Source organism: Myotis lucifugus, unplaced genomic scaffold (genome assembly GCF_000147115.1).
Source record: "Myotis lucifugus unplaced genomic scaffold, Myoluc2.0 scaffold_8, whole genome shotgun sequence".
In the NCBI taxonomy this organism is placed as follows: domain Eukaryota; kingdom Metazoa; phylum Chordata; class Mammalia; order Chiroptera; family Vespertilionidae; genus Myotis; species Myotis lucifugus.
Window position 1 is genome coordinate 6,823,265 of NW_005871056.1, and position 26,716 is coordinate 6,849,980.

General features: G+C 48.7%; 1 protein-coding gene across 1 annotated transcript in view; it reads left to right on the forward strand.

Annotated features, from left to right (window-relative positions):
• The window catches only part of EPHB1 (EPH receptor B1), a 277,930-nt gene that overhangs the window by 18,752 nt on the left and 232,462 nt on the right, over positions 1-26,716 (forward strand). Inside the window, exon 2 of the mRNA XM_023749311.1 lies at positions 3,283-3,964. Within this exon, the coding sequence (XP_023605079.1) occupies positions 3,283-3,964 (682 nt within the window). The remainder of the gene's footprint in view (positions 1-3,282; positions 3,965-26,716) is intronic.

Below are 26,716 nucleotides of genomic sequence, written 5' to 3' on the forward strand. Positions count from 1 at the left end.
TAAAAAGATTCCCAGGTGATTCTAATGTGGAGCCAAGGTTGAGAACCACTGTGTTAGACAGTCTTCATTCTTCATTGGCACCTTTCCCTATCACAGAGCCTTTGCACCTGCTGTTCCCAGGCCCAGCTGCTCGGCCCCTCTCTGCCCCCGTAGACACACCTGGCTGACTTCTGCCCATCCATTCCCTCTCCGCTCGGAGGGTCTTCCCTGACATTCCTCCATATATCTGGTACACTTCCTCTCCTGGCACCCTGTTATTTTCACTCACAGCAGTTAGCACAATTGTAATTATTTAGTTATTTTAATAAACATTTGTCTAATTTCTGTTTCCTTCACTAGATTATAAGCTTCATGTTGCTGTATCCCCAGTGGCTAATGGAATGCCTGGCATAAAGTTGGCATTCAGTAAATATTTTTCCATTGATGAATGCAGAAGGGATAAAGCAACGAAACTGATGCCAAGTATCATAAACAAATAACAATCTTCGTCCCTCCCTGCTGAGAGTGCCTTTCCACCCTCATCTCCCTTTACCAAATCTCCTCTTTCTTCAGTGTGCCCGATCCTAATTGCCTCTTGCTTGGAAAGCATTTATACCTCCTCTAGCCCGATCTGATCGCTTATCTTTGCAACCCCCAGTAGCACCCGCTGGCAGGAGAAGAATGAAACAGGGAAAGAAATGAATGTGAGACTCTGTGGTGGCATTTTTCCAAACAATAAGGAGTTACTCCCTTTCTCTCAATTTCTCTCTACTCCTTCCCTGTGAATATGCGGCTGTATTCCCCCTAATTTGCTTTGATCGCTCCCTTAGGAGTTGTCATGGAATCAATTAGATCGGTAGAATTTTATGACTCGAGGTCACCCAGTATGACTCCTCATTTTACAGATGAGAAAACTGAGGCCCAGAGAGGTTAATGTTTGAAACAATTACCTCTGTTGGGTCTTATAATACCAATCAGTGTCGTTTTCTAAGATAAATGTTCTCAATATCCCCGCTCCACAAGAGTATAAATCCTCATTCTGTCTATTTAAAACCTACTGGTGGTGACACTCTCATTGCTAAGGTGAGCCCTGGAAGGTGGGCTTCCTGTCTTGCTCTCACACAGCAGAACTGCATTAGTCTTGGGTGGGTCAAGGATTCTGGCTGGGATAGGGCCCCCAGACTAAAGGGGGGACACGGGCTTCACCTGCGCACAGAGTCGCCGCACGTTCCTGCTGAGACCTTATGTAGCACAACTGAAATATGGACCGTGAGACCTGCTGTGTTTAAACAATTACAGAGCAGCCAAATAAACCTGTCCTTCCCTCAAAAGTCACGCAGGGTCAACTGCGAGAAAACGATTTCAAAACCGCCATGAAAAGGGAGAGAGGTCTGAAAAATTTCAACGAAAACCACCGCCAGCTATTTCTTCTCCCTAATGTATTTGCTTTCTGGTTGCAGAAAACCAGGCAAGCAGAACATAAGTTTAACAAACACATTTAAATAGAACATAACGCACAGTCTTAAAGAAGGAATAAACAGTAGTTCCTCGACATCTACAGAGTCAGTAAGAAATTAAGCAAAGTCCACGTGAGGTTTGGTGGTGTGCAAGGATCCCCGATGGAGCTTACCACGGACTGCAGGGTGGGGAGGGAACTGGCCCCCTGAGGGTGCTGGGAGGGGCAGGGGAAGACAGGCCCTGGAGAGACTGCAGCTCAGATGCCTCCGTGGCAGGGGCCAGGCAACAGGAGTGGCTGCAAGATCACGATACTGGCCGGCTGTTCAGGGCCAGCTCTCTATGCCTGGTCTTGGGGTAACTAACAGGTGCATGTTTGAAAGATAGCCTTGCCTCTGCCCTCTTGCTCCTACAGGCAGTTAATTCTGTGCAAAATGCTACTGTAGTATATTTCCCACGCACACATATCATTGGCTTTTAGCTCTTTTAATGAAGAATCCTAGTTTATATATTTCAACTCCACAGTGTATATAATAAGGAATTAACACAATGTTTAAAGAAATAGACATAATTTGGTTTCTTTTATCACCACTGCCAAATAGTCAAGGATCTTAAACTATTTTCTCTTTTCACTTTAGGAAGTTGAATTTCTTCTACCTCTTGTTTCCTTATTTAGCAAACACACTGAAGCTTCCGGGAATACCCCCAATTCTTGAGATTGGGGTCCTGGGTGACCCCAGCTGCTTCCTTTCCCTGCACAGAAAGAAATAATGGCCCAGCAACTCTTCTTTGGCCCTTGGCCCTGAGTGATTCAGTTAATGAAGCCAGGACCTCATGGACCCCTCCCCCTCCTTATTGATTGTTACTGAAATAAGTTATTTGGAGAATTTCTTTGACCATTCAAATAATTGCTTTCTATCCCTTCTCCTCCCCACAGCCTCTTATTGTCATGTGATCATGATGACTTATAAGATGTATTTTTGTCTGTAAACGGAGGATAATAGTATCTAGTTCTATTGGGAACTGTTGGGAAGATTGAGAGATATCACTTAATAAATGCATTGTTTTTCTTTTTCCAGTTTACAGGGCACTAAAATGAGAGCTCTCTTTTCCAACACAAAGCCTGGTCGTGTCTTCCTTATAAAGAAGCTTTCCTTACCCCCTAAGTAACATATTCTCTTCCATCACATCTTTGCTTGAAATGTGTGCAAAATGAAGCTTAATTTCCTCCATTAAGGACATTTTCTCTCTCAGCAGCCCCTACTCTTACCAGTTTTATAGTCGATCTAATTATTTCAAAGAGTTGAAGTTATAAAACAAAAGTTTATGAGAATCTAAGTTTTCTGAGAAATTTGGAAAAGTTTCACATATGCTTTTCAGAGATATCAAGAAGCTTCATCACAATAAATTAATTAGGTTCAGAAATTAGGATTTCTAAGGTGGGGGTGTCATGAACTTATGCTCCTAATATACAGAGTGGCCATTGAGAGTAGAGGCTGTGGCTTGGAAGCCTTGCCATCATGTGGGGCTAAACCTGCAGATTGTCCCCATGGACGTGATAAGCCATCGTCACAGCATGAGAGTTGTGGGTTAGATGAAGGGAGGCTTTCTAGAGTAAAATCTTTTCTATTTGGGGATGGGATGCATAGTGTTCTGAAGCCCACTTAGAGGAGACCTTTAAAAGCAGGTTAGGGTTAGATGTGTTCATTTCTCATGTCAAACAGGTGGACTGGTGAGCTCCTAAGGCCCTCTTCCATTGCCAGGCTTCTCTTCTGACTGCCTCTCTGTGTCTTCTCACTTTCTATTTTCTGTTTTTACATGTGTGTGCCTGTGGACTGCTTGGTACAGTGGGAAGAAGTCAGTGGCTACGATGAAAACCTCAACACCATCCGTACCTACCAGGTGTGCAACGTGTTCGAGCCCAACCAGAACAACTGGCTGCTCACCACCTTCATCAACCGGCGGGGGGCCCATCGCATCTACACAGAAATGCGATTCACTGTGAGAGACTGCAGCAGCCTCCCCAACGTCCCAGGCTCCTGCAAAGAGACCTTCAACTTGTATTACTATGAAACTGACTCTGTCATTGCCACCAAGAAGTCAGCCTTCTGGTCGGAGGCCCCCTACCTCAAAGTAGACACCATTGCTGCAGATGAGAGCTTCTCCCAGGTGGACTTCGGGGGAAGGTTGATGAAGGTCAACACAGAAGTCCGGAGCTTTGGGCCTCTTACTCGAAATGGTTTTTACCTCGCTTTTCAGGATTACGGAGCCTGCATGTCTCTCCTTTCTGTCCGTGTCTTCTTTAAAAAGTGTCCCAGCATTGTGCAAAATTTTGCAGTGTTCCCAGAGACCATGACAGGGGCAGAGAGCACATCTCTGGTGATTGCTCGGGGCATGTGCATCCCCAACGCAGAGGAAGTAGACGTACCCATCAAACTCTACTGCAACGGGGACGGGGAGTGGATGGTGCCTATCGGACGCTGTACCTGCAAGCCTGGCTATGAGGCTGAAAACAGCATGGCCTGCAAGGGTAAGGTCTGAGACCCCTTGAGACCTCTGCTTCCTGCCCACCTGGAGCAGGGCCAAGTCTGCAAGGTTTCCCACCTCGAGCTCTGGATTATACAGGAACAGAATAGCCCAATGGCTCTTATATTATAAAGCTCTGGGTAACCTTCATCCCCTGTGCTAGGCCTGATGATTTTCTAATGGTGTCCAACCAGAATGTCCATATTAATGGTAGGGGAAGAGATGGGAAGAATTCTAAATGGTGGATAATAACTTAACCATCAGTTGTATCTAGTTTTGGGACATTGACATATTCTCTCTCTCTCTCTCTCTCTCTCTCTCTCTCTCTCTCTCTCTCTCTCTCACACACACACACACACACACACACATACCCCTGCATGTCCAGCTCCATGCTCTGAGGCATAGAGAATTTGGGATTTGGGTTGTCATGGGCAGTTCACTCAAGGGTAATTGAGAGGTGATTGAATTTGGAAAATATTTTAGTTTATTTCAGTCCAGCTCCCACAGCACTCAACTTGGTACTGAACCCATGTAGCTCATTAACTCAAAGCCCTCTGGCTTGGCTGTCTTCCTCCAGGGGCTCAGTGCCAGGCCCTGGGGCAGGGATGGGCCTAGTTTTGGCGTGTCCTAGAAGGAGATGAACCTATTGGAATGGGGGTGAGATGCTATCATGAGTTGAATTACCTTTGCTTCTGAATGTTACAGAGTGATGCAGACTTTGCAGTTTGTGGGGGTCATGGTACTGTGTGCTCAGTCCGAAGGAGTACATGTCCAATAGGTGGCAATCAGTGTGCTGAGCTGGATCTCAACTCACTCTTCTCTGGGAGTAAACAGAAGAGTCTAGAGCAAGCATGTCAAACTCAAAGGCTAACACAGGCCAAATAAATGAGGCATGCAGCCCACAGGATGCGAGTTTGACATGCTTGGTCTAGAGCAGCGGTCGCCAACCGGTGGTCCGCAGACCACTGGTGGTCCGTGAGGTCTGAAAGGTTGGTGACCGCTGGTCGAGAGTGCACAGCCCAACTGCATTGAAGCTGAACTTGGGGGAGAGAGTTGGGGAAGAGAAAACTGCTTTCCTTTATTAACACTTGGGTTGCGGGTGAATTTCCCGCCAAAATATAAGATGGCGCGTTAAAATGCCTATATCTTTTGAAGTATGGGTTCGATTGAAATGAAATATTTGGTAATACGCAGTTACAATCGGCCCGAGTTTACACGTTTCCCGCACTCCACCGCAAATCTATATGAACCGAGTTTAAGACGGCTCCCGCGGAGTACGCGCAATTCACGTGAGCCGACTTAACTCGTTTCCGCTTTCCTTTATTAAGTTTCCTTTGTGGCCTTCAAAGTTTCAGACTCTTTCAAGAGCAAGGCCTCCTACATGGACCTCAAAAATGACCACCTTGACCATAACCCATCACTCAGCGGCCTTAGTCCTTTGGGGCATCTTGGAGGAGGGGGTCTATAGGAGCTCCTCTTTCTTTAACATGAGCCTCATGCCAGCTGTCTTCCCTGGCATCCTCCCATCCCATCTGAGCACCCGGCCGTCCCTTGTGTTTCTTCCTCACTCACCTTGCTCCCCAAGCACCTGCAGGCGAAGTGCCAGGCACAGACAGGATTGCTAATGCCCATCAGCTCTGTGATCCTTTGGACTCAGCTAATTGGCTGGGCTGGGGCCCCCACACAGCCTTTCTAAGGCCTGCTGAGAGAGGAGAGCTGCGCCTTTGTGTCTTTATTGGATTTCTTGGTTATGGTACCCATGATGGATGGTGTGGAAGCAGAGGGGAGAGAATGCCAGATCAAGCGATGAATCAATGCAGACAGTTTTAAAACCAGCCTGGCCTGGTCCCACAGCGCTCCTCTTTGTCCCATTGGTTGGAGGAGGGGCGGGAGGTGCCCTCTTTGGCATTTGTCAGGGTCTGAGTAGGGACCCAGGCACCAGGCTGAATTCTTAAAGGGGCAGGTGCAGCAGCTTGCAACAGTGTGGGTGATGTCTCCAGGCTTCAAAGGGCTGCCACGCCACACTTGCTGGCTGGGCCCTCTTGTTTTTCTGATTATTTCCTGGGCAAAATGGCAGGAACCTGAGCAAGCATTGATTGGTTCTGATTTAATTGGGACTCTGGGAACAGGCTCATTTCTTTGGGCTAATTGGAACTTTTCTCTTTTGGGGAGTTCTGCTGTCCGTGCTGCTTGTCAGTGGTTGTCCTGGGAAGGCCCGGGGAGACAAATATTTAAATCCAAATGGTTTCTTTCCAATTTCCCTCCCACCTCCAACCCTCTCTGGACTTTTGGGGTACATTCCTAATCCAAAGCTATTGTGAACCTGGCTTGACTTTACGAACTGCTCCTCGCAAACTCATTGGCATGTGGAGGAAATGGGGAGCCCAGGGTGCCATTTCAGTGGCATAGGCAGCCACATTTTGGTGGCATTTCCAAGAGTGGAGAGGAATCAGGCAGCATCATAGGTCCTGCTGCCCAGCAGCCTGGCTGAGCTCAGTGACCTAGACCCTGAAAAACCCCCTTTTATCCTGTCACCACCACCTTAAGCTGCATCTCTGCATCTTTGCTGGTAACCTTGATGGTTGAGCCAGACCTCCCTTCCCAGGGCTGAGGGCAGGTTCTCCCCCGGAGGTGCAGAGACAATGGGCACAGATGGTTATCTTGGGGAGCTCTGTACCCTTTGGTTTGAGATGGGAAGTGCATGTGGGTAGATTTGTGACTGGGGCCATGGTGTGTCTTCAAGGGATGTTCAAGCTGTCAGGTAGGCACCATGGCCATTCACAGCACTCCTGGGGCACTACAGGCAATGCTCATGAGCATGGGGCATAGTGGATGCCAGGGAATTGTGAGTGAGAAACAGGGAGCCTCCATCAGCTCTCCTGGAGAAAAAGGCAAGTTACTCTCTCCCAACACAGTCCTGAGAACTGATGCCCTGGAGCCAGACTGGCAAAGCCTGGGTGATTCTGTGATTCACAGAAATGTGGATCTGATAAATGATCTTTACTGGATATTTGAGTGTGAGCCTTTGCATGGGTTGGTAGAAATCTACAGGTTGGTAGAAAGAATATTCTTTATATTATTGTTCTGGCACGACAGACTTTCACGATGGCAGGGGCTTCTCCTGACTTTCACTTTGCGTCTGCTGAACCCCCTCCTGTCAGAGTCATGGTGACCAGTCGCTTGGTTGTGCAGAAGCACCTGGAGACCAGTTAGGCAGCCCAGCCAGGGAAGAGTGGTCCTGGCCCAGAGTTGTTGCTGCTGTGAGGCAGGAGGAAGGGAAGGGGATGGGGGCAAGCAGAGGAAGCTGTGGGGAGAGGAATGTGGGGCAAGCAGCTCACACATGTTCCCGAGGGCTCCATGGTCTAAGGCCTGTTCCCGACTCACCCTTTCTGCACACACAGGTTGGACCCATCAGGCAGAGAATCCCAGCAGACAGCTGACCTCGCCAGTGACTCTGACCCCATCACGCATTTGTCTCTATGAAATTGTTAATTACTAGGAAAATGGCCATCTGTCCCCAGTTCAAGTTTCATGCTCATGGCACAGTGGATTAATGAGAAATCCCGGCTTTGTCCTTACCCACACTGCACCTTCCCTGCTCAGGCTGATGGCTAAATTGATTCCCTATAGCCTAATTGTCTCTGGGCAGGGAGGCCAAGATATGGTCCTCTGCAAGCCATCTCTGTGCTGTGGAGCCTAAACTATCACGAGCTGATGTTGGTCTCTGGGATGCTGGAGGGGCTGAGATTGGCAGTTTCTAGGGGGAACCTGGCACAGGCAGGCCCCTTACCTGTCTGTTAGAAACTTAAGGGCTACAGTATCCGGTATGGGTGCCCAAGGAAAGGTCCCAGGTTCTGGGACAGTCTCTGGCAGCCAGGTCCTAGCCGGAGCAGTGTACCCACGGGGTTTGGATCTGCCTCTGCCCCTGAGTGCTCCCTGAGGGCATGGCTTGCCCTCCCAGGCACGGACAGTCTTCTGGAGCTTCCAAAGGAGCTGCCTTATTAGCCTTCATCTCTAGCCACTGTTAGGAGTCAGGAGATGACAATGCTATACATAACCATCCTCCCTTGCTCCTGTCCCTGAGCGTATCCACTGCAGAGGGCACACCCCGACCCATGGGCTAGGCCTTCATTCCTGGAGCTCTCACTTGCAGGGTAGGTACAGGTAGATGAAAAGGGGAAGGGAGTGTGTCCAGGTGGAAGAGGCCTAACCTAGAGAGGAGCTGGTTTTAGTCCTGGCCCTGCTGTGACATTCTGGTGGTTTTTAGTTAAGTCCTTTACTCTGGACAGTCCTATCTTCTCTGCCCACTTCTCAGGGTGTGGGAAAACCAAGTAGGATAATGGAGATGAGACTGCTCTGTAAGCCAGGCAATGCCATGTGCTGCCAGGTGTCATTGCCCTTAAGCTCTCCGCGCACCTTCTGACTCTGGTTACTAAAGGAATAGGATTCTGGAATGAAGTTGGCCTGTGGTATTCCTACCCAGAGACACAGGTCACAGGAGCCCTGAACGTCAGTCATTACCTACCTGCACCTGCTCAGGTCCAGCTCCATGACTGTCAAGAGGTGGCCAGTGAAGTCAGCACATAGGTGTGATCCACTGTCTCGCCAGGTCAGTGGGTCAGTGAACCTGCGTTTGAAAGGTGTGCCTCATGAGGCCTGCTTCGAGGCAGGTGGTCTAGGCAGGTGATCTTTGTGAGCTGGAGGTCTGAGCAGCGAAAGAAGACTCCCCAAGCACAAGAGAGAACATGGTCTTCCGAAGCAGTGATTCTTGATCCCAGAGTGGACTCGAGAACTCACAGGAAAGATTTCATAAATTGACATCTCAGATGCCCCCTTCTGAGACCCTGTTGGGTGGGTCTGGTGGGGGCCCAGGCTGATAACCCCCGAGTGTAAGGTCCAGACTAGGACCATCTCTGTAGCTGGAGTTGAGAAGAAGGGGGCACCAAAGGAGGTCAGTGTAGGTGTCCTTGGGTTTGTGGGATGTGTAGAAAGGGTGGACCTGAGCCTCTGAGGGGACATAGAAGGGGTCTGGGAGCAGGGACTGCAGGGCAGGCTGGAGGCTGGGTGGACTGATCATGGGGCCTGCAGGCTGACAGGGAGAAGATGCTCAGAGCATCCCCGCACCTCGAGTAAGGGGTGGGGGCCGTGGGAGGGCCGTGGGACCCTGATGAGGCCAGACATTGTCAACGTGGCACCTCAGCTGCTATGAAGCCTAAGAAGAGCTCTGGGCAGAGCAGGCAAGGACAGGAAGCTGAGAATGGACTCAGAAAAGAGCAGCCTTCCCTGCAGCTGGCTGGCACCAGCTGTTCACTCGGGACTGTCCTCAGAACAGCAAGGGGTGAGGGGCACCACTGTGCTCAAGGGCACATCAAACCTGCGGGATTCCCATGCCCTGCTCAGGGCCGGCCAAGAAGAGTTGGGGCTGAGGGTCCAGGTTCTGTACCCAGGAGTCCACATGGACTTTTCAGGGGCTCTCAGGTTAGTTAGGACCAACCCAACTCAATGTTGGCAGGCCTTGACAACTCTTAAAGCAGAACAGCAGTTCCTGCTTCGCCTATCTCTCTGTGTGTCTGTCTCCCACTCATCATGTATCTGTCACAGCCCCGAGCTGGGCCTGAGTGCTCTGGGTCACTGCCTGTGCAGCCCTCCATGGCACTCCTCAGGCCGGACCCTCCCTGCCTTCCCCTCAGAGGTCTCTTCTTCTGCAGCTTCTTCTTCACTCCTCTCCTCTCCCCAAAGGGGACTTTTTCCCTGATAATTTTCTACCTACATGTAAATTCTTTCATGCCTGGAAACCCAAGGGACATTTTGCACCTTGCAACAGTTTCAGTGCCTTTGTCAACTTGAGCAGCCGAGATGAGCCAATTTATAAGCCTGGGGGAGTTGAGACGAAAAATCTGCAGAATTCGAAGGTAAAGAAAAATGTGTCTAATTTAGCTCCTCTTGGAAAAAGAAGTTTCTAGGGTCTATTTCGCTCTCCCTTAGGGTTGCTGGTCCCAGCTCTGGTTCTCCACCTGCCTCCTCATCCTAGATACTGAAAGAGAAGGTGGGACCCTGAGGGAGTGAGGAGCGTGTTTGTGTGTGTGTGTGTGTGTGTGTGTGTGTGTGGCCACTGTGCTGGCAGTGCATTCAGGGGTACTGAAAAATGCTTTCTGCTCTCTCTGGTCCCTCTGCAGTTGACTGGTGAGTGAGAGAAAGGCCACAGCCCAGGCAGCCTCCTCTTAAGCCCCTGGGAGATCAGTTCTGCTCAGGGCCCAGGGCCTTGGGAGGCCAAGGTCATTAACAGCACAGCCCTGTAAGATGAGCTTCATAATAGGATTTCCCAACAGGGTACTTCATTTACAAATCCCTGGGGCCTCCTCTGCTCCCCACAGTGGCCCTGCCCAGCTCTCCCCAGAGAGGAATCTGATGTAATTGGCTGGATGTAATGGGCTGTGACATGGCAGGAGCAACAGCAAACAGAACTAAAAGGATGCCCTTCTGCCACACCGACTCCTGCATACTGGGCATGGGGACTCAGTCCCAGGCCCTGGTGGTGGCAGAGGATGGAAAGGGGGCCAGGAAAGGGGAAGCTCGACACGGCCCCTTCTGCCTTTGAAAGACAGGGGTGGAAGCACCCAAATGCCATTGGTGTTGATTAAACAATCATGATTCACCCTGGCCATTGCTAGATTTACTGAGAATAACTTGACAATATTCTGTGCATGAGACCTGCCCTGGGTAGGCGCCCATGACTTAATAAATATGTGTTATCAAAGATGACAATGAAGACACCCTCTGGTCATTACTGAGATGGTGTGGGTAGTAAAAACATCACAGGCTGGCCATGTAGGTAGGGCCCTGGTGCCAGCACTTACTGCACCCTCATTACCCATGAAGAGCTATATAGTCTGAAACTGCCCAAGCTGGGGCGGGAATGTGTGGGATGCTGGGAGACCATCTATTCTGACTGCTTCATTGTCCGTAGAGTGAAGGTAGCCAGGAAGCATTTCTGGGCAGCAGTCTAGGGAGCCCCAGCTAGTTGACATCACAGCTGGGATTAGAACCCAGGTCTGGGGAAGCCACCATCTGCCTCTGCTTCTGAGACTGGATGTTGTTGAAATTAACTGCCCTTAGAGGCAAATATGTATTTTCAGAAATATCTAACTTCTCCCAGCTGTTCTGTCATGAATTCTCTCTGTGTCTGTGTTGTCCCTTATTTTGCTTGGGGTCCAGGCACTCGCTGGAGTCATGCTCTGTGGTTGTAGGTTTCCGCACTATATAACACAGAGCTTGTGTCAACTATTACCATCTTCCTTTGAACCTCTCCAGGAGAAGTACTCTCTCCAGATGCTCTGACATGTTGACCTTCCTCTGAGCCATCCAGAGGGTGCACGGTGTCTCGGTGGGTGACCCAAGCTCCCTGGGAAGGATGAGGTCTAAGGCTCTGTGTTTACAGAAAAGGACAGAGGGAAGGTGGCCAGGCTGGGGGCTGGAGGCCTGGCTGTAGCTCTCTAATCCACATCAAGGACCAGCATGGGCCCCTAGCGCTGAATCCCAGCTCAGGCAGCGCTGTGGTCAGACTTGCCCCCTTTGCTTTCTTGTCCCCGTCTCTCTCTGGAGCTGGGCAGTTCTCTTCCTCAGAACTTGAGCACAAACATCTATATGCACAGACTTTCTCTCCTGGAGGGGGAACTACCACTTTTGAGTTTGAAGCATGGAGATGAAAAATCATTGAATTGGAGCCTGACTGGAGTGGGTCCTTTAGCTCTGGGCCCCTGGGAACTCTGAGGGTACGAGTTCTGTTTCCACTGCTTGTGGCCATGGACAAGCTGGGCTGACAGTGCCCGGTGCTCCTGGACTTCAGTTCTCCCTCAAGGCAGTAGGGCAAAGAAGACCTAAAAGGGTCCACCCATATGCAGGTGGAGAAGGAAAGCATCCCACACTTGGCCACATTGCCAGGAATGAGCCTTATTTTGCCAACAGGGCGTGGACAGGGACATTGGCAGAGGGGCAGTGTTGGCTTTTCCAGGAGGGGCCCCTGCCTGGAGATGTCCTGTCTACTCTCTCCCTGCTGGCTGAGCTAAGGGCTGGAGTACCAGTTACCTGGGAAGGCAACTGAGCCCTTCACTTTTGTTTGAGGGCCAATTAATAAGGCAAAGTAGGCAGATCCTGGGGAGATGCAGTTTACTACAGAAGAGTATGTCTGGGTTTGCTCTAGGAGCTATCCCATATGGCAGAGGGCATCCTGCCTTTCTGTGTGCCTACCCAGCCCGCTGCAGGATGCGTCTGCACGTTTACAGGTAAGCTGGACTCATCTCCAGTGTGTGTGTGTGCGCGCGCGCGGTCTCATGGCCAGGGAGGTCAGGAGGAAATCAGCTCAGCCACATTAGGCCCTGGAGAGGCTGGTGCGGAGAAGGGGGCATGGTGGGGAGCCTCAAGAGTCATCTTGGAACCACAGGTCAGAAATGCAGGGGCAGGGAGGGCTCAGCCCAGCCCTCCTGAGGGCTTTCATTGAGGGTAGGACCCAGTTTAGAAGAAGGGCTGGACAAGGACATGGGCTTTTGTTTCTGGCTTGTTCCTGGCCTTTGTCTGGAATAGCCCCCCAACCCTATGGGCACACATTTTTAGTAGGGGCTGGAGTTCCCTGGTCTCGGGTGACACTTGGGGGCCTACTCTGGTCATGTCCCTGCAGGCCTGCATGGTTCTGACTCCAATTATCCAGGCAGGTTGGGTTCCCCTCTGGAGTTCCTGTGCAGTGAGTGGTCCTTGTGCTCACTCTTTCTTCAGGTACTTCCTGGGCACCTACTACTGCCAAGCCCTTTATACTATGGACTCAGATTGAACACTCTGACTTCTAAGAATTTGCTACATTCTTAGCTCTTAGAAAGTGCTTGCAATGTCCAGAGGGCAAGGGGACCACACGGGGTTCTGTGGACCTGGGAACCAATGGAGGATGGCTTCTCCTAGCTAGATGAGACCTCTGAGGACAGGGAGTCCAGCCCGCTGGATGGCACTTCCTTTGCTTTCCCCCTGCTTTTAGACACCTCGAGTGATGGGACAGTCAGACTTCCCGAGGCAGCCTAGTTCATATCTGAGCCCTACATCCTGGTATTGAAACAAATCAGGAGCTCTCTGCTCTAGTCCCTGAGGTGGAACTTTTGTGCATATCTCTCTCATCCCAAGTTACCTTTCGTTGTTATTATTTTTAAAATATTTTGGGTCCGGCCAGTGTTGCTCAGTGGTTGAGCGTCGACCTATGAACCAGAAAGTCATGATTTGATTCCCCATCAGGGCATATGCCTGGGTTGCGGGCTCAATCCCCAGTGTGGGGCAAGCAGGAAGCAACCGATTAATTATTCTCTCTCATCATTTATGTCTCGCTCTTTCTCTCCCTTCCTTTCTGAAATCAATGCAAATATATTTAAAAAATATTTTGAATACTTAATACATAGGAGAACTAAATTCCCCTTCCACTCTGGTCCTCACCAGGGTCCCACACAATTACAATTTCTGATAGACTCTTGCAGAGAGGGTGCATGCATTTGCACACCCAAAATATAGACATACCTTTCTCCCACCTGCACTGGGGCACAATGCACAGGGTTTTCACCTAGTTCCCCCACCCCCTGTCTCACTAGCAATGAAGGTTTACAGTAATTGGGTTTTATTACATAGAAATCTGCCTCATTCTTTCCAATGATTGTTAGTATTCCATTGGATGGATGCACTTTTATTTAATTGGTCCTTCATTTATATACATTTAGGTTGTTTCCTGTTTTTTATTTCTAAACAGTGTTTAAACAAACATCTGTGTGCATTCATCTTTGCACTTAAGTGTGAGCATATGTGTGAGACAAATTTATTAATTTATTCAATGAATATGTATTGAGGACTTTCTATGTGCCAAGCGCTTTTCTAACAGCTAAGGATGAATAAATTTTTAGAAGTAAAAGTGCTGAATCAGAGTATATAAATATTTAATTTTGATGGATACTCCCAAATGGTCCTCCAACAAAGGCATTTTCTACCAATTTTTGCTCCCACCAACAATGTAAGAGTTCCTATTCCCCGTCCCTTTGCCAAGATAATAAAATATCAATCATTTTTATCTTTGCAAATCTGTTAGGTGAAAACCAGCGTCCCATTGCGGTTTCAATTTGCCTTTGTCTTACTATGAGGGCCACTGAAACATGGCAGAGTTCCACCAGTTGCCCTGCCTCAGGAGTTGAGACAAGCTTTCCTATAAAACACATCATTAAATCAGGAAATTTGCATGTTGCAGGAAGTTTGGCATTTTCTCAATCCTTGATGTAGTCCACTCTTCACTTTCTTCTTTCCCCATTCCCTCCTGCCCTGCATCCCACCATTTATATGTTCTTTATCCATCTGTCTCACAGGGCATTTTTGGTATATGCCATGCACCTATTTTGGCATTTTTCAGAGTGTGGTAGGTGAAGGGTGCGCAGATAGGACAGGACAAGAGCAGGTACTGATGCTGAAAGGCCATGCCATTCTCGTGGTCCATCAGGAAGGCTGGCCCAGCCTGGTTTGGTGGGAAACACACCTGGCTTACCCATCCTTCCTTTCCTGCCCTGGGGCCTATTCTGGACTCCTCTCTACCCCTCACATTTCTCAGCTCTTTGGCTCAGTCCCACATCTATCCCTTTAACCCTCCCAGCTTACCTCTGGGACCTGAGGACTCAACTCACCCTGGTGACTCCCCCTCAGCCACCCGTTCCTGTCACCAGCCCTTAGCCCTCCCTCCCTCCAGCCTCCTCTTCATTTCTTCTGCACCAACATACTCTCACCAGACCTGCCATCCCTTCCCCAGCCTCCCTGAGTCAGTGTCAGACCCATCCTTGACTAGTATGTCCCAGCCGGGAACACACACCTTCCCACAGCCCTGCTGAAGCCCCCAGGCCCTGCTTCTGAGTGTTGTCTTAGCCCTGGATCGCTGCCCACTGCCTCCATTCTTTTTATTTTTGTCTTCCAACTCTGCAACAATTCTATCTCTCTGGGCCATGGACTTCCTACCTCTCTTACTTTTCTTAGTCTCTCTCTCTCTCCTCTTGTCTCTGCTCCTCTCCTGTCCACTCCCCTCCCTTCCCCTTTCTTCTTTCCTCCCTTCCTTCTTTCCATTAAAGTAAACATATTCAGCTTTTAAAAAAAAAGGAATCAACTTAAAGACAAACAATAAATTAAAACTCTGGTGTGTAGATTTGGCAAAAAAGTAATCAAGATAACATGCAAATGACTGATGTTTGAAGAGAATGCTGACTTGCCCCGTTTACCTGGGCTAAGGAGGCAGTCCCATGTTTCCTTGTCAGATCATGTTGATGGTTACAATGTGGGTATGGAGCGAACGTTCCTGGACTGGCTTCCAGCTTGCGTGGCTGTTGTTTATGGAGCACTCATTACATACCAGAAGCTCTGCCAAATTCTTTCCTGCATCCTCTCTAAATCCTCACAATAGTCCTGTGAGGTACCCAGGACTACCATCCTTATTTTTTAATGGAAGATACTGAGGCACAGAGAACTTGAGTAACATTGCCAAGGTCATACAACGTAGGACTCTGAGGCCCGGCTGGTAAACGCTATTCTCTATTCCTTCCCAGCTGGAGAAAAGCAGGATTCACTTAGGGGCACATCAGTGATTTGTGAAGGGAGCTGAGCTTTCAGTGTCCCATTTGGGCTGAGATAGAAGCCATCGCAGTTTGATCTGCATTTCCCATTGGCTAAGGACCAGGTAGCCTTGGAGTTCATGGGGTGACCATGCTCCTGGGCAAGAATGAATTGAAGGTACAGTTGAACCACCCCCACCTCCACCTCCATCGTCAGCCCAACTCCCAGTCTTATTCTCTCCTCCCCCCTCCTCGTAGGCAGGGCCACGCCTGATACTTCTCTGCATCCCTAATGCCTACTCTGTGCCATCTGTTAGATGAGAACAAAACAAAACGCATTGAAAACAAAATTTGTGGAAGCAGGATGTGAGCTGAGCAGGAAGAAGGGCTTTGCATTAGGATGTGTGAGAAAACTTCCCAGGAGCGTTGAGTAGCGTAAACTCCAAAGAAACCAGTCAGGAACCGGGTGTGAGCCTGCTGACAAGGCGTGCACTTGCAGAGGTGATGATGGCAGGACCAGATGGAGGAAGTAACCAGTGATGGCAGAGGCCTTGTCTGTCTGTTGTCCCATAGAGTGACACATTGTGCACACACACAGAACCAAATCAACAGAATGGTCGCAAGCCCATGCGTCATGAAACCCTTTCACTGAAGGTTGGTGGTAACGTCTCAGTTTGACAGAGGACATAAGGTCAGTGCCACGTGTGCATTGCAAGTGGAAAATGACAATCTGCTCTTTGCACAAGATGGAGAGAGCTTCTCATTGAAATTGTGTGGAATATGCAAGAACTCTGCCAAATCATGGGCTTGGCAAAATTTTGCCCGTTCTGGGAATTAGGTGATTTGAGGGTTTCTGTTTGGTTTCTGAGTGTGTCACACACATGGCTACATTGGAATGTGGAGACCCTTGTCACGTGGGGCTTTTCTTTTCTCACTGGTTCTGTTTGTCTTCCCCTCTGTGTCTTTGGCTAAATTTGTCTCCCCTGTTTTCCTTTCCTCCATTTATTCTATTATCTGGTCTGTCTTCTCTCTGGACTTGCTTCGAAAAGAGAAAAAAGAGAAACCACATTCCATTGGTAGGATTTTAATGAATGGATGGCTATTTCCATTCATTGTTTTTATTTTTTTCCCTAGGAAACTGTTTCGATGCAAATTGCAATAAAAATGAATTCTTTCAGGTAGTAAAATACAGGAAATCAATGTTTGTCATTGAAATCAATTGCAAATATTACAAAAGTAATTTTTGTCATCAAAATTAATATATAATCACACATGTTGATAATAAGATCGTTTATTAAAAAGAACAGTAGCTCCCCCCCAAAGTATCTCTGTAGAATGCCCTGCTTCTCGGTGCTTATTAATTTTTCTGAAGCATTCTCTGCTTCTTTCAGCTTCTTCTACCCCATTCTCAGTTATTCTTGGCTTATGAGAATTCTTTCAAGCTTCCTTTTTTCCCTAACATATTTTAAATCTTTCAATCCAGCTACTAGTTAAGGACCAGTAACCAAAGCTGTTCATTGTTGAATTTAACATACCAGAGTGACAACACCCTTCTCTCTTTGAGGCGATCTCTGCCCACCTACATGCCCACTTCCCTAAGAATTTCCTCTAACTAAAACTCAGTTATTTGGGACCGTGTTTCATCTTTGGGGATTGGCCTTTCCATTCCCCTTTCCTCTGAACCCCACCACGGTGCGCTTACTGCCTCCTCCTGGGCACCTGGAGAGCCCCCTGTGAACTAACAGAGCCAAAGGAGCAGCAGATCCCCTCCGCTCTGAGGGCTTTCTGCAGTCCTGGGGGCAGTGGATTTGCTACCCAGAGAGCTGATAATCAGTACACAAGCCAATTGGGCATTCATACACCCACTGCTTCTTGACCCAAGAGGAGGAGGCAGAGATGGCTACCCCTGGACATCCCAGGGGACGATGGCCTGAATCCTCTCTCTACCCTGGCTTCCCCCAGAGGCCAGGCGTCTCCAGGCCTTTCCCCCACAGTCTCCTTTCCTGCCTGTAGCTGTGTGCTGGCCCTTCCTTCTGGACCACAAAGGGCTCTGTAGACAGACATTGTGTGTTGTTTGCCAACATGGGGGCCGAGGTACACAGAGGGGGCGAGGGAGAAGCCATCTGCTCTCTCCTTTCACACGGACCTTTGCTTTCTCCCTTTCACTCTCCCCCGATCTCTGTCTTTGAATGTGCATACAAAAATGAAAAAGCAGTTGCTAATTAGAGCAAGAGAATGGGAGTGAGCCTGGAAGAGGGATACAACAGAGAGGCCCGCTCCCGTGCAAATCGGCCAGCTTTTAAGAGCCAGGGAAGGAAGGACAAGGGGGCCCTGAAGGGGCTTGGGGTTTATTTGGACAAAATAAGCAACAAAGCTGCTTCTTCAAAATGGGAAGGCCGAGCTTTGTCTTAACCTCCCATCATAGAAGGGGAGGAAACAAGAAATGACAGTTTCCCGTAAACTCCCACGGCTGGCGGCTGGCGTCCACCTACTCTACCTTTTCTTATCTTTTTCTCTCTCTCAATAGCCCAGTAAACAATAGTCTCTATTTTGGGGGACTTTAAATGTATCCTTTTATTGGTAATTTTGTTCTGCCTGATAGAGTGGGAAATCATTGGCTTCTCTCCCCAGGCAGGGCTGGCTGGGAGAGGGGAGCGTCCCCACGCAGGAACAGCTGAGTCATCAGGAAGCCCCCGCTTGGAGAATATCCTCCAACAAATTGAGACTTTCTTTCAGAGTCCCCCCAACCCCCACTCCTACTCTTGGATCACCCAGCGATTTCTTTTTCTAACCCTGCATCATTAAGTGTTCCAGGAGCCGTCCTGATGTGTGTGCCGAAGTACTGGCTGCCCAGTGTGTGGCTCCGGGATCAGCAGCCAGTGTTAGGACAGGGCCCTGCTCAGAAGGTTCCACTACAGCCAGGGCCGGGGGCACCCACCTGGCAGTTCTGCCATGGCTTACCAAGGAGCCGCCCCTGCATCATTCATTCAGGCTCACTCTGAGGGCCTGGAGGTGCCCAGGTGGACTGACTTTGAAGAGCTGTCAGTCATGGGGAGGAAAGGCTACCTGGTGACCTGGTCCCTTGAGAGATGCAGTTACTGCCCAGTGTGTGGTATAAGGTGAATAGGTTGATGTCGCAGCTATTTGAAGGTTTTGGCATACAGGCCCTGTGCATTGAAAAAATGAGGTTATTTTCCAATTTCTCGTGAATGTAAACAAATGAAGACAAGACCAGAGGAAGCCTCATGATGGGGCATTAACTAGTCAGGGAGGAAGAAAGGAAATGGAAATAGAACCTGGAAAGAAAGGATGGTAATTTGTTCATTCTCTTCCACTGGTAGCTGCTGAAGGTGATGGATACACATGAGAAGAGAGAATGACCCACTGGAATCTATTGGGAAGATCCTCTGATTCTGGGATGAGGTTTCAAAATGAACTTTCTGGGTGTCCATACGCAGTGGGCCTGTCTCTAGCACACAGGTGTCAGCTCTTGGTATTGTCAGTACTTTTTATTTTAGCCATTTTAATTGGCGTGTCCTAGTATCTCATGGTGGTTTTAATTTGCATTTCTCTAGTGAATAATGATGTTGAATATCTTTCATGTGCTTATTGGCCATCTGTTTATACTCTGTGGTGAAGTGTTTATTCAACATTTTTGCCCATTTTAATTAGGTTGTTTTCTTACTTATGGAGTATTGAGATTTCTTTATGTATTTTGCATACAAGTCTTTTTGTTGAATGTATAATTTGAAAATATTTTCTTCCAGTCTGTGACTTGTCCCTTCTTTCTCTAAACAACATCTTTTACAAAGCAAACATTTATAATTTTGATGGAATCCAATTTATCCATTAAATTTTTTTTATTAAAAACTGATTTTTAAGAGCAGTTTTAGGTTCACAGCAAAATTAAGAGGAAAGTACAGACATTTTCCATATACCCTCTGCCCCTACCCATGTGCAACCTCCCCCATCATCAAAATCCCCTACCAGAGTGACACATTAGCACCCACAGTTCATAGTTTACATTAGGGTTCACTCTTGGTTTACATTCTGTGGGTTTGCACAAATTCTTAATGACGTGTCCACCATTACAGAGTATTTGCACTGCCCTAAAAATCCTTTGTGCACTATCTACGCCTTAATCTCTCCCCACCCCTTTACCCCTGACAACCACTGATCTTTTTACTGTCTTCATAATTTTGCCTTTTCCAGAATGCCCAACAGCTGCAATTGTGTGGTATGTAGCCTTTTCAGACTGGCTTCTTTCACTTACTAATATGCATTTAAGGCTTCTCCTTGTCTTCCCGTGGCTTGATGGCTCATTTTTCTTTCTTTTCTTTTTCTTTTTTCCATTTTTCTTTAGAGCTGAATGATACTCCATTGTTTGGAGAATTTATTCTTTTTTATTTTTCAGTTTATCCAGGTTATGGAGACTTTTGGTGTCATGTCTAGAAATTCTTTGCCCAATCACAGATCACAAAGGTTTTCTCCTAATCTTATCTTAAATGTTTTATAGACTTACTAGAGGCCTGGTGCACGAAATCGGGCACTTGGAAGGGGTGGTCCCTCACCCTGGCCTGCTCCCTCTCGCAGTCCAGGAGCCCTGCGATGGATCACCCTGTAGAGGGAGGCCCCACCCACCCACTGCAGCCCACTGGTTGGTGGCCTGGGCCTCCCTCTTTGGGCCAATCACGGAGCCCCCCAATTGATCTCCCCACTGGCTGGTGGCCTGGGCCTCCCTCTGTGGGGCGATCATGGGGCGATGGCGGGGCCCCCTGACCAATTGCATCGCACCTGCCTTGGCTGGCCTGGCACCAGTGGATGTCATAGCGTGGTCATCTGGATGGTTGTTCCGTTGTTCGGCCATTCAGTTGATTTGCATATTATGCTTTTATTATTATAGATGTTTCACTACATTTAGGTCTATGATCCATTTTGAGTTAGCTCTTATTGAAGGTGTGAGGTTCATTTTATTATGATTTTGCCCATGATATCCAATTGTTCCAACACCAGATAGCTGTGTGGATGACATCACCTCCTCTAAGCCTTTGAGTGTTACCACCCTCCTCACAGTGTATACCATCTCAATAGCCCTCCCATTTCTCCTACCTAGATTTATTTTCTCCATAGCACTCATCATCTCTAACATAGTGCAGTTTACTTATTGATTGTGTGCACCATTTGTCTCTCCTCCCAGAAAGTAGTCTGCAGGAGGACAGGGATATTTGAGTGTGTGTGCGGTGAGGGGGTCTGCTTGTTCACTGATGTGTGCTGAGTGAATGATAAGGATTGGATGTAGGACTCTTCCCCTGGGGTTCCCTGGGGCACATGGCCGCAGAGGGGAAGCTCCCAGGTAGTCAGCCTGGATCAGATCAGAAGTGAGCTGCCCTGAGCTGGTGGCCTCCCTGCCTCACAGGTTCATCAGGCCAAACAGGTCTGTCAGAGTTAACTCCGCACTTTGGGGTGGGCTGTTCTTTCACCCATCCGCCCACCATATTGTTTGAGACTCTAAGAACTTAAGCAATTAAACCGTTTTCCCTCTCAGTCTTAAAGTATTTGTTTCTTGAAACTTAAGCTTTATCCTTTTTTTCACCCTTATACCCCTTGAAAGACAGAAAGAGCTCTAATGCCTTGGGAACATTATCTTAAATTCTAATCAGCCCTCAATCCTGGGTGTTAGAAGTGACTCAGAGACGAGCTGGTTGGCAGGGCCGGAGGACAAGCTGTTTAGGAGGCAAAGGTGGCTAGAATGGAGGCCTTCAACTGGCTAATGGCAGTTCAGTCCAAACGATGAGACTTACCTCATCAAGTGGAAGGCCCTGGGAACCCAAGAAGCAAACCGTGCAAAGATATGGGGAGACCAGAAGAAAAGTGGGCAGATTAAATAAACTGGGGTGGGGGGCTTAGTGGATTCTGTGCCCTGCCATGGAGCCCCTCTTCATACAGTCCCTACCCCGAGTTCCAGCATCATTCTACTCTAGGCCTTACCAGTAGCCTGTGGAGTGTGTGTAGGGCATTGTGTCTCCCTGGGGTCTCCTCTGGAATTTCTGCATGGGAGGGCCTTGGGCAGCAGTGTGGTTGGCTGGATGGGGAGTGGGCTGGTGGGCATTTGAAGGCTGCATTTGCACAGCAAGCACACTGTTCTTAAAGTGAATGCTAATTGGGAGTTCGGGGGCACTGATGGGAACAGGATGGGAGGCTGCTGCTGTGTCTGTCAGGCCTGGCTGGTGGCAAGCATCTCCAGAAAGAGCTGCCCCTCCCCATCCTCGCTACCCAGGCACAGCCCCCTGGATACCAATCCACCGCCAGTTCCAAGTGCACCCCGAGGGTCCAGCGGGTCCTGGCATTCTGCCCTCAGCTCAGCTAGCCGAGCTCTTTGATGATCTCTCCACAGCTCAGGCTCCTGGCCTGTTTGGAATCTGGTCACATCCTATGTTCGTTCCCAGGAAAGCAAACCCACGTCGTCTCCTGTTTCTGTCTCGTTTCCACCGCGGGATGGACCAATTCAGCTAATTTTCCCTTTTGATTAACTTTGCTTCAGTTCGGTAGGAGGAGCTGCTGATTTTGAGTCATCAGAACTGCGAGGTGGGAGAACCCAACTTGTAATATTTCTTAAATTATACTTTAATGAAGATGCCTATTAACACTTGTAATAATTCACAGAAAAGGAGTCCAAGCAGAGCTGGTTGAAATATCTTCCTTTGTCTTTTTTTTAATTTAAAGTGTTACCACCTTAAATGGAGGTCTTAATTACAGTGCAGAGACGGGAATTAGCAGTGTCTGAGAATCCCTTCTCGCCTGTGTCCTTGGCCACACCTCCCTCCATGGCTCTGTGGGAAGACCTGCCCCAGGAGAGGCTTCCCCTCCTCCCTGGGCCTCTCCCTGCCAGCCCTACAGAGCATCCTTGCTATGCACCAATGCTGCATGCAGGGCTTCTTAGCTGGATAGAAAGTGCTTGTGTCTTTGGGCCTTTTTCTGAGAATGAATATATATGTGTGTATGTATATGTATATGTATATATATTCTCAGAGAAAGACCCAAATACGTATATTTAAAGAGGTCATATCAAAACTGGATTCCCAAAATTGTGGTATGATTTAAATGTTTGCTTTTAACACAAAAACTGCAAAGGTCTGTGTCATACTATGAGAAGTCACTTGCAGGATTTATGAAATGTATCATCTGGCTGGATAATGGGACACAGTTTTAAGTTGTGATGGACTTTTTTTCAGTTCTGTGAGTCTATCTCACTGAGCTTGAATTTGAGGCCTTTCCCAGATGGAGTGAGGACAGTTGGCCCTCCTGGCTTGCCTGTGACAGCCCTGCTCAGCCTCTGAGTCTGGGAGGGTGGCAGCTCTGACCCGGGGTCCCTCGTGCACCTGTACCTCCCAGGCTGGCCTCAGCCCCATCCCCTGTCTCTGGTCTGAATCCTCTTCTTGCTCCCTCTACCACTTGGTGGATGCTTCATGGACAGAGCAATTTTGAGTCTGATTCAGAAGACACATAAATCTGATGCCCGATTGAGCTGGGGGCTGCCGGTACTGCCACTTTACCTCCTTGGGCATGGGGAATGTGTCATCCTGCAAGAGCCCTGCCCCGCGGCGCCCCCTGTGGTCTCAGATGCTCATGGGCATCTGTGTGCCCTGACTCCCAGGTCTGCAGCCTGTTCTAAGGTCAGGCAAACAGCAAAGAGACTGCTTTCTCTGACTGTGTTGATTGGCTCCCTTGTCTCTCCGAGCAGGGCAGGGGGGGCTGATAGTTAAGGGCAGGTAGACCAAAGTTCAAAGCACCAGACGAGACCTCACCTCAGCTCAGCCTGATGGAAATGTTCCCTGCTTCTTTATTGTGGGGGAGCCAACTATAGGTCAGGCAGTGGGAGGGGAGCTGAGCAGTTCTCCTTGCCTGCATTTCTCTCCTTCAGGAGGAATCCTCTGCAGAAATAAAATGCCCAGGAGTGGCAAAGGTGGGTTGGGGTGGGGAGCAAACATTTGTGGAATACTCAATCCTAGAGGAAAATGCTGCAGCTCAGGCTGCCAGGTCTGAGTGGGAGAGGGTACCTTATCTCTTTAGGGAATCTGTTTCGAAAGGTGTTGACTTTGTTCTACTGAGTTAGGAGTGTTGTCTGATGTGGACAAATGCAGAGAAGCATGTCTGTGGGAGGGATGACCAAAAGGCCAGTGGCAAGTTGTTGTGGCAGAGTCCTCCCCTAGTACTCCGGGTTCACCCATTTCCAGATTCATTTCCCTAAATCCCAGACTGGGTCAGTCGTCGCTATGTGCACCAACGCTTCTAGCTCCCCGTTGCTGTAAGAGCAGATTCCCAGGCAAGCATGCCAAGAGTGCCCACATTCACACTAACATCACAGTCCCCGTGCCCAGCCTGGTTGGCAGTGTAGGTTCTAGAGCCAGACCGCCTGGGTTCAGACTCTGCCATAGCACCTACTGGCTCCAAGACCTAAGGCAAATAACTTTACCTCTCTGTGCCTCAGTTTTCTCAGCTGTAAAATGGGCATAATCATAACCTACACTCTAGGGTGGTTGTGAAAAATGGATGAATTCATGCTTGCAAAGTACTTAGGACCTTGCTGGCTCTCAGGGAGGATATAAATTAGCTATTTAATTATTATTCTACACCTCACACATGGCCTCCTGGAACCCCTCCCACTTCAACTCCAACCATTCAAATTTTAAATCTCATGAATCCTTCAAGACCTACCCTCTTCTATAAAGTGGTTATGTTTTCTTGCTCCAGCTGACAATTGGAACTAATCATTGACTTTTCTATTCATACCTGTCTCCTAGCCCATTGCCTATTTGTCACCGCTTCTCTCTGCCCCTCTGCCCCTCAAATGCCTGAGGCCGACTGTGGGGCCCTGAAGGGTCAGCAGGCCCAGTCTGCATCATCCCCCTTTCTTGCAGGGCGAAGGGCTGCCAGTACTTCCTTGCTAGTTGGGCTGCTTCTGCGCTTTGCACCTCGCTGCCTTGTCTTCCTTCTGCCCTTTTCTGCTCTCTTCTCCCTGGCCACCCCCCCAGTCTCCCTCTGTTTCTCTTCCTGTCTTCCCCTCTCCTCCCTTTTGAGTCTCCTTAGTTCTCTGACCTCCCCCACCTCTCTCTTAATGAGAACGTTCACACATCATATTGATTGGGAGTTTTAAAAAGCCAGCATTGATTTTTCTGGGGGACTTTTCATGATCTTATTTTAAAATGTAGGAGGAAAGCTGTTTCAAAAGCTGTTGACTTTGTTCTGTTGCGTTAGGAGTCGATGTTGGAAACTCTTTTCCAGAGACTCAGAGACCTTAGGGACTCCGATGCCACATCTGATGAGCTGGGGGTCAGGGCTGCCCTCCGTTTCGCAGGTCCAAGGCTTGGGGCAGAGAGCGTTGGGCAGGGGGAGGCCTTGCACCATGGCCCGGATTGAGGGGGAGGCTAAAGAGCATCGATAGAGAGTGAGCAACGACAAAGCAGACATATTGTAGGCCTCATGGGTGAGGCACAGGTGGGAGGAGAACAGTCGTGGGAATTTGCTGGAGAGGCTACGGCTCCTGCTGCTCTGGAATCAGAGGCAGGTTACTGGGTCTGTCTCATGTCCTCCCACCTGCAGTACCTATGGACCTAACAGCTTTGCCGGGTGCCTGGCCCTATGCTGAGGGCTTTGTTTATACCACCTCATTTCATCCTCCCAGTAACCTAAGGATGCAGGTCATACTATTTACAGGTCATTTTGTGAATAAGACGAGATTATAGGAATAAAGTTAGCAAAGGACAGTAGGTTGATAAAACAACTATCTATAAAGATGGAATAATAGAAGGGTCTAAGAGGGCAGAATGAAGGGGGATGATATGTGTTGCCACTGGAAGATCTGTGTTCACACATGTAGGCTACACTCAATATTTTTTTGGAACGAGGCTGGAGATATATAAATAAACCAACAGAGTTCAGTGAATGGACGAGGATGTTTGATGAAGGGAAAAGAAAGGCCAGGAAGTAAGATGATCTGTAGTTGACGATCTGACACCTATGGTCAGAGGTTGGTGCTCTTGGTGGACTGGTTGATTGTTGCCAGGTCTGACCTGCCCCGCACCCACTTTGGTTTCTGCAACCATGAGCTATGACCACCCCTTTCCCACATGAGTTCAAGATGCAACCCTTTCTCTGAGCACTGCAGCCTGGCAACGCCCTGGCAGATGCAGAGCAGCTTCCTCACCTGGCACAGTAAAGGCAACACTGGGCAGAGCCAATTCACAAGAGCCATGAAAGGGGCTCAAACCATCTGAGATGGCATGGAACCTTTGGCCTGCTTGCTAACTTCCTGATATTGTCTAGATCAGCCGTGGGCAAACTACACCGCTTTTCCTCTGGCTAGCTTCTCAATTTTTGGATTTCGGCTTAAGGGTCCTTACTCAGAAGTCACCCTCTCTCCTCCTCTGAAACACTCCATCCATGCTTTTGTTCCGGCCCTCCGGTCCAGTTTAAGAACCCATTGTGGCCCTCGAGTCAAAAAGTTTGCCCACCCCTGGTCTAGATTTTGTTACTGAACAATTTTGCCCCCCTTTTCCTCTGGCTAGCTTCTCATTTTTTGGATTTCGGCTTAAGGGTCCTTACTCAGAAGTCACCCTCTCTCCTCCTCTGTGTGCCTATAACACTCATAATGACCCAGGCATTTCTTCTCTCATGTCACATGCACTTCCCTAAACAACATCTCCAGCAAAATTGCCTTCTACAACAACAGTGCTTCTGGGGGAAAGAAAAGTTAGGGTTTGCTAATCGACACTTGTGGAACTTTATAGCCAGAGCCCTGAGAAAGAAGCAATGCTAATAAAAATAAACCTCTCCCAGCCTTTGCACCTAGCCTCCCAGTATGTGGATTCTTTGTAGCCTTGAACCCTGGGGCACTGCCTTCCTCTTGGAAATGTGGGTCCTGGAGGGCATTGACCTGGTGTTGAGACCCAGTGTATCAAAGTTAAAAATCCAAAAGGTCCTTGTGAATGTTTTAACACTGGCAGAAATGTCTTCGTCGCTTCTCCATCTGCAATCCTGCCTTCATAGCTTAACAGAGTAGAGGAGGAGAGGTGCTTGAAGCTGCTAAACAGCCACCGCTTCCACTAAAGGAAGCACTTGTGTAGACTTTCAGCTGTGCTTCACATGTCACAAGG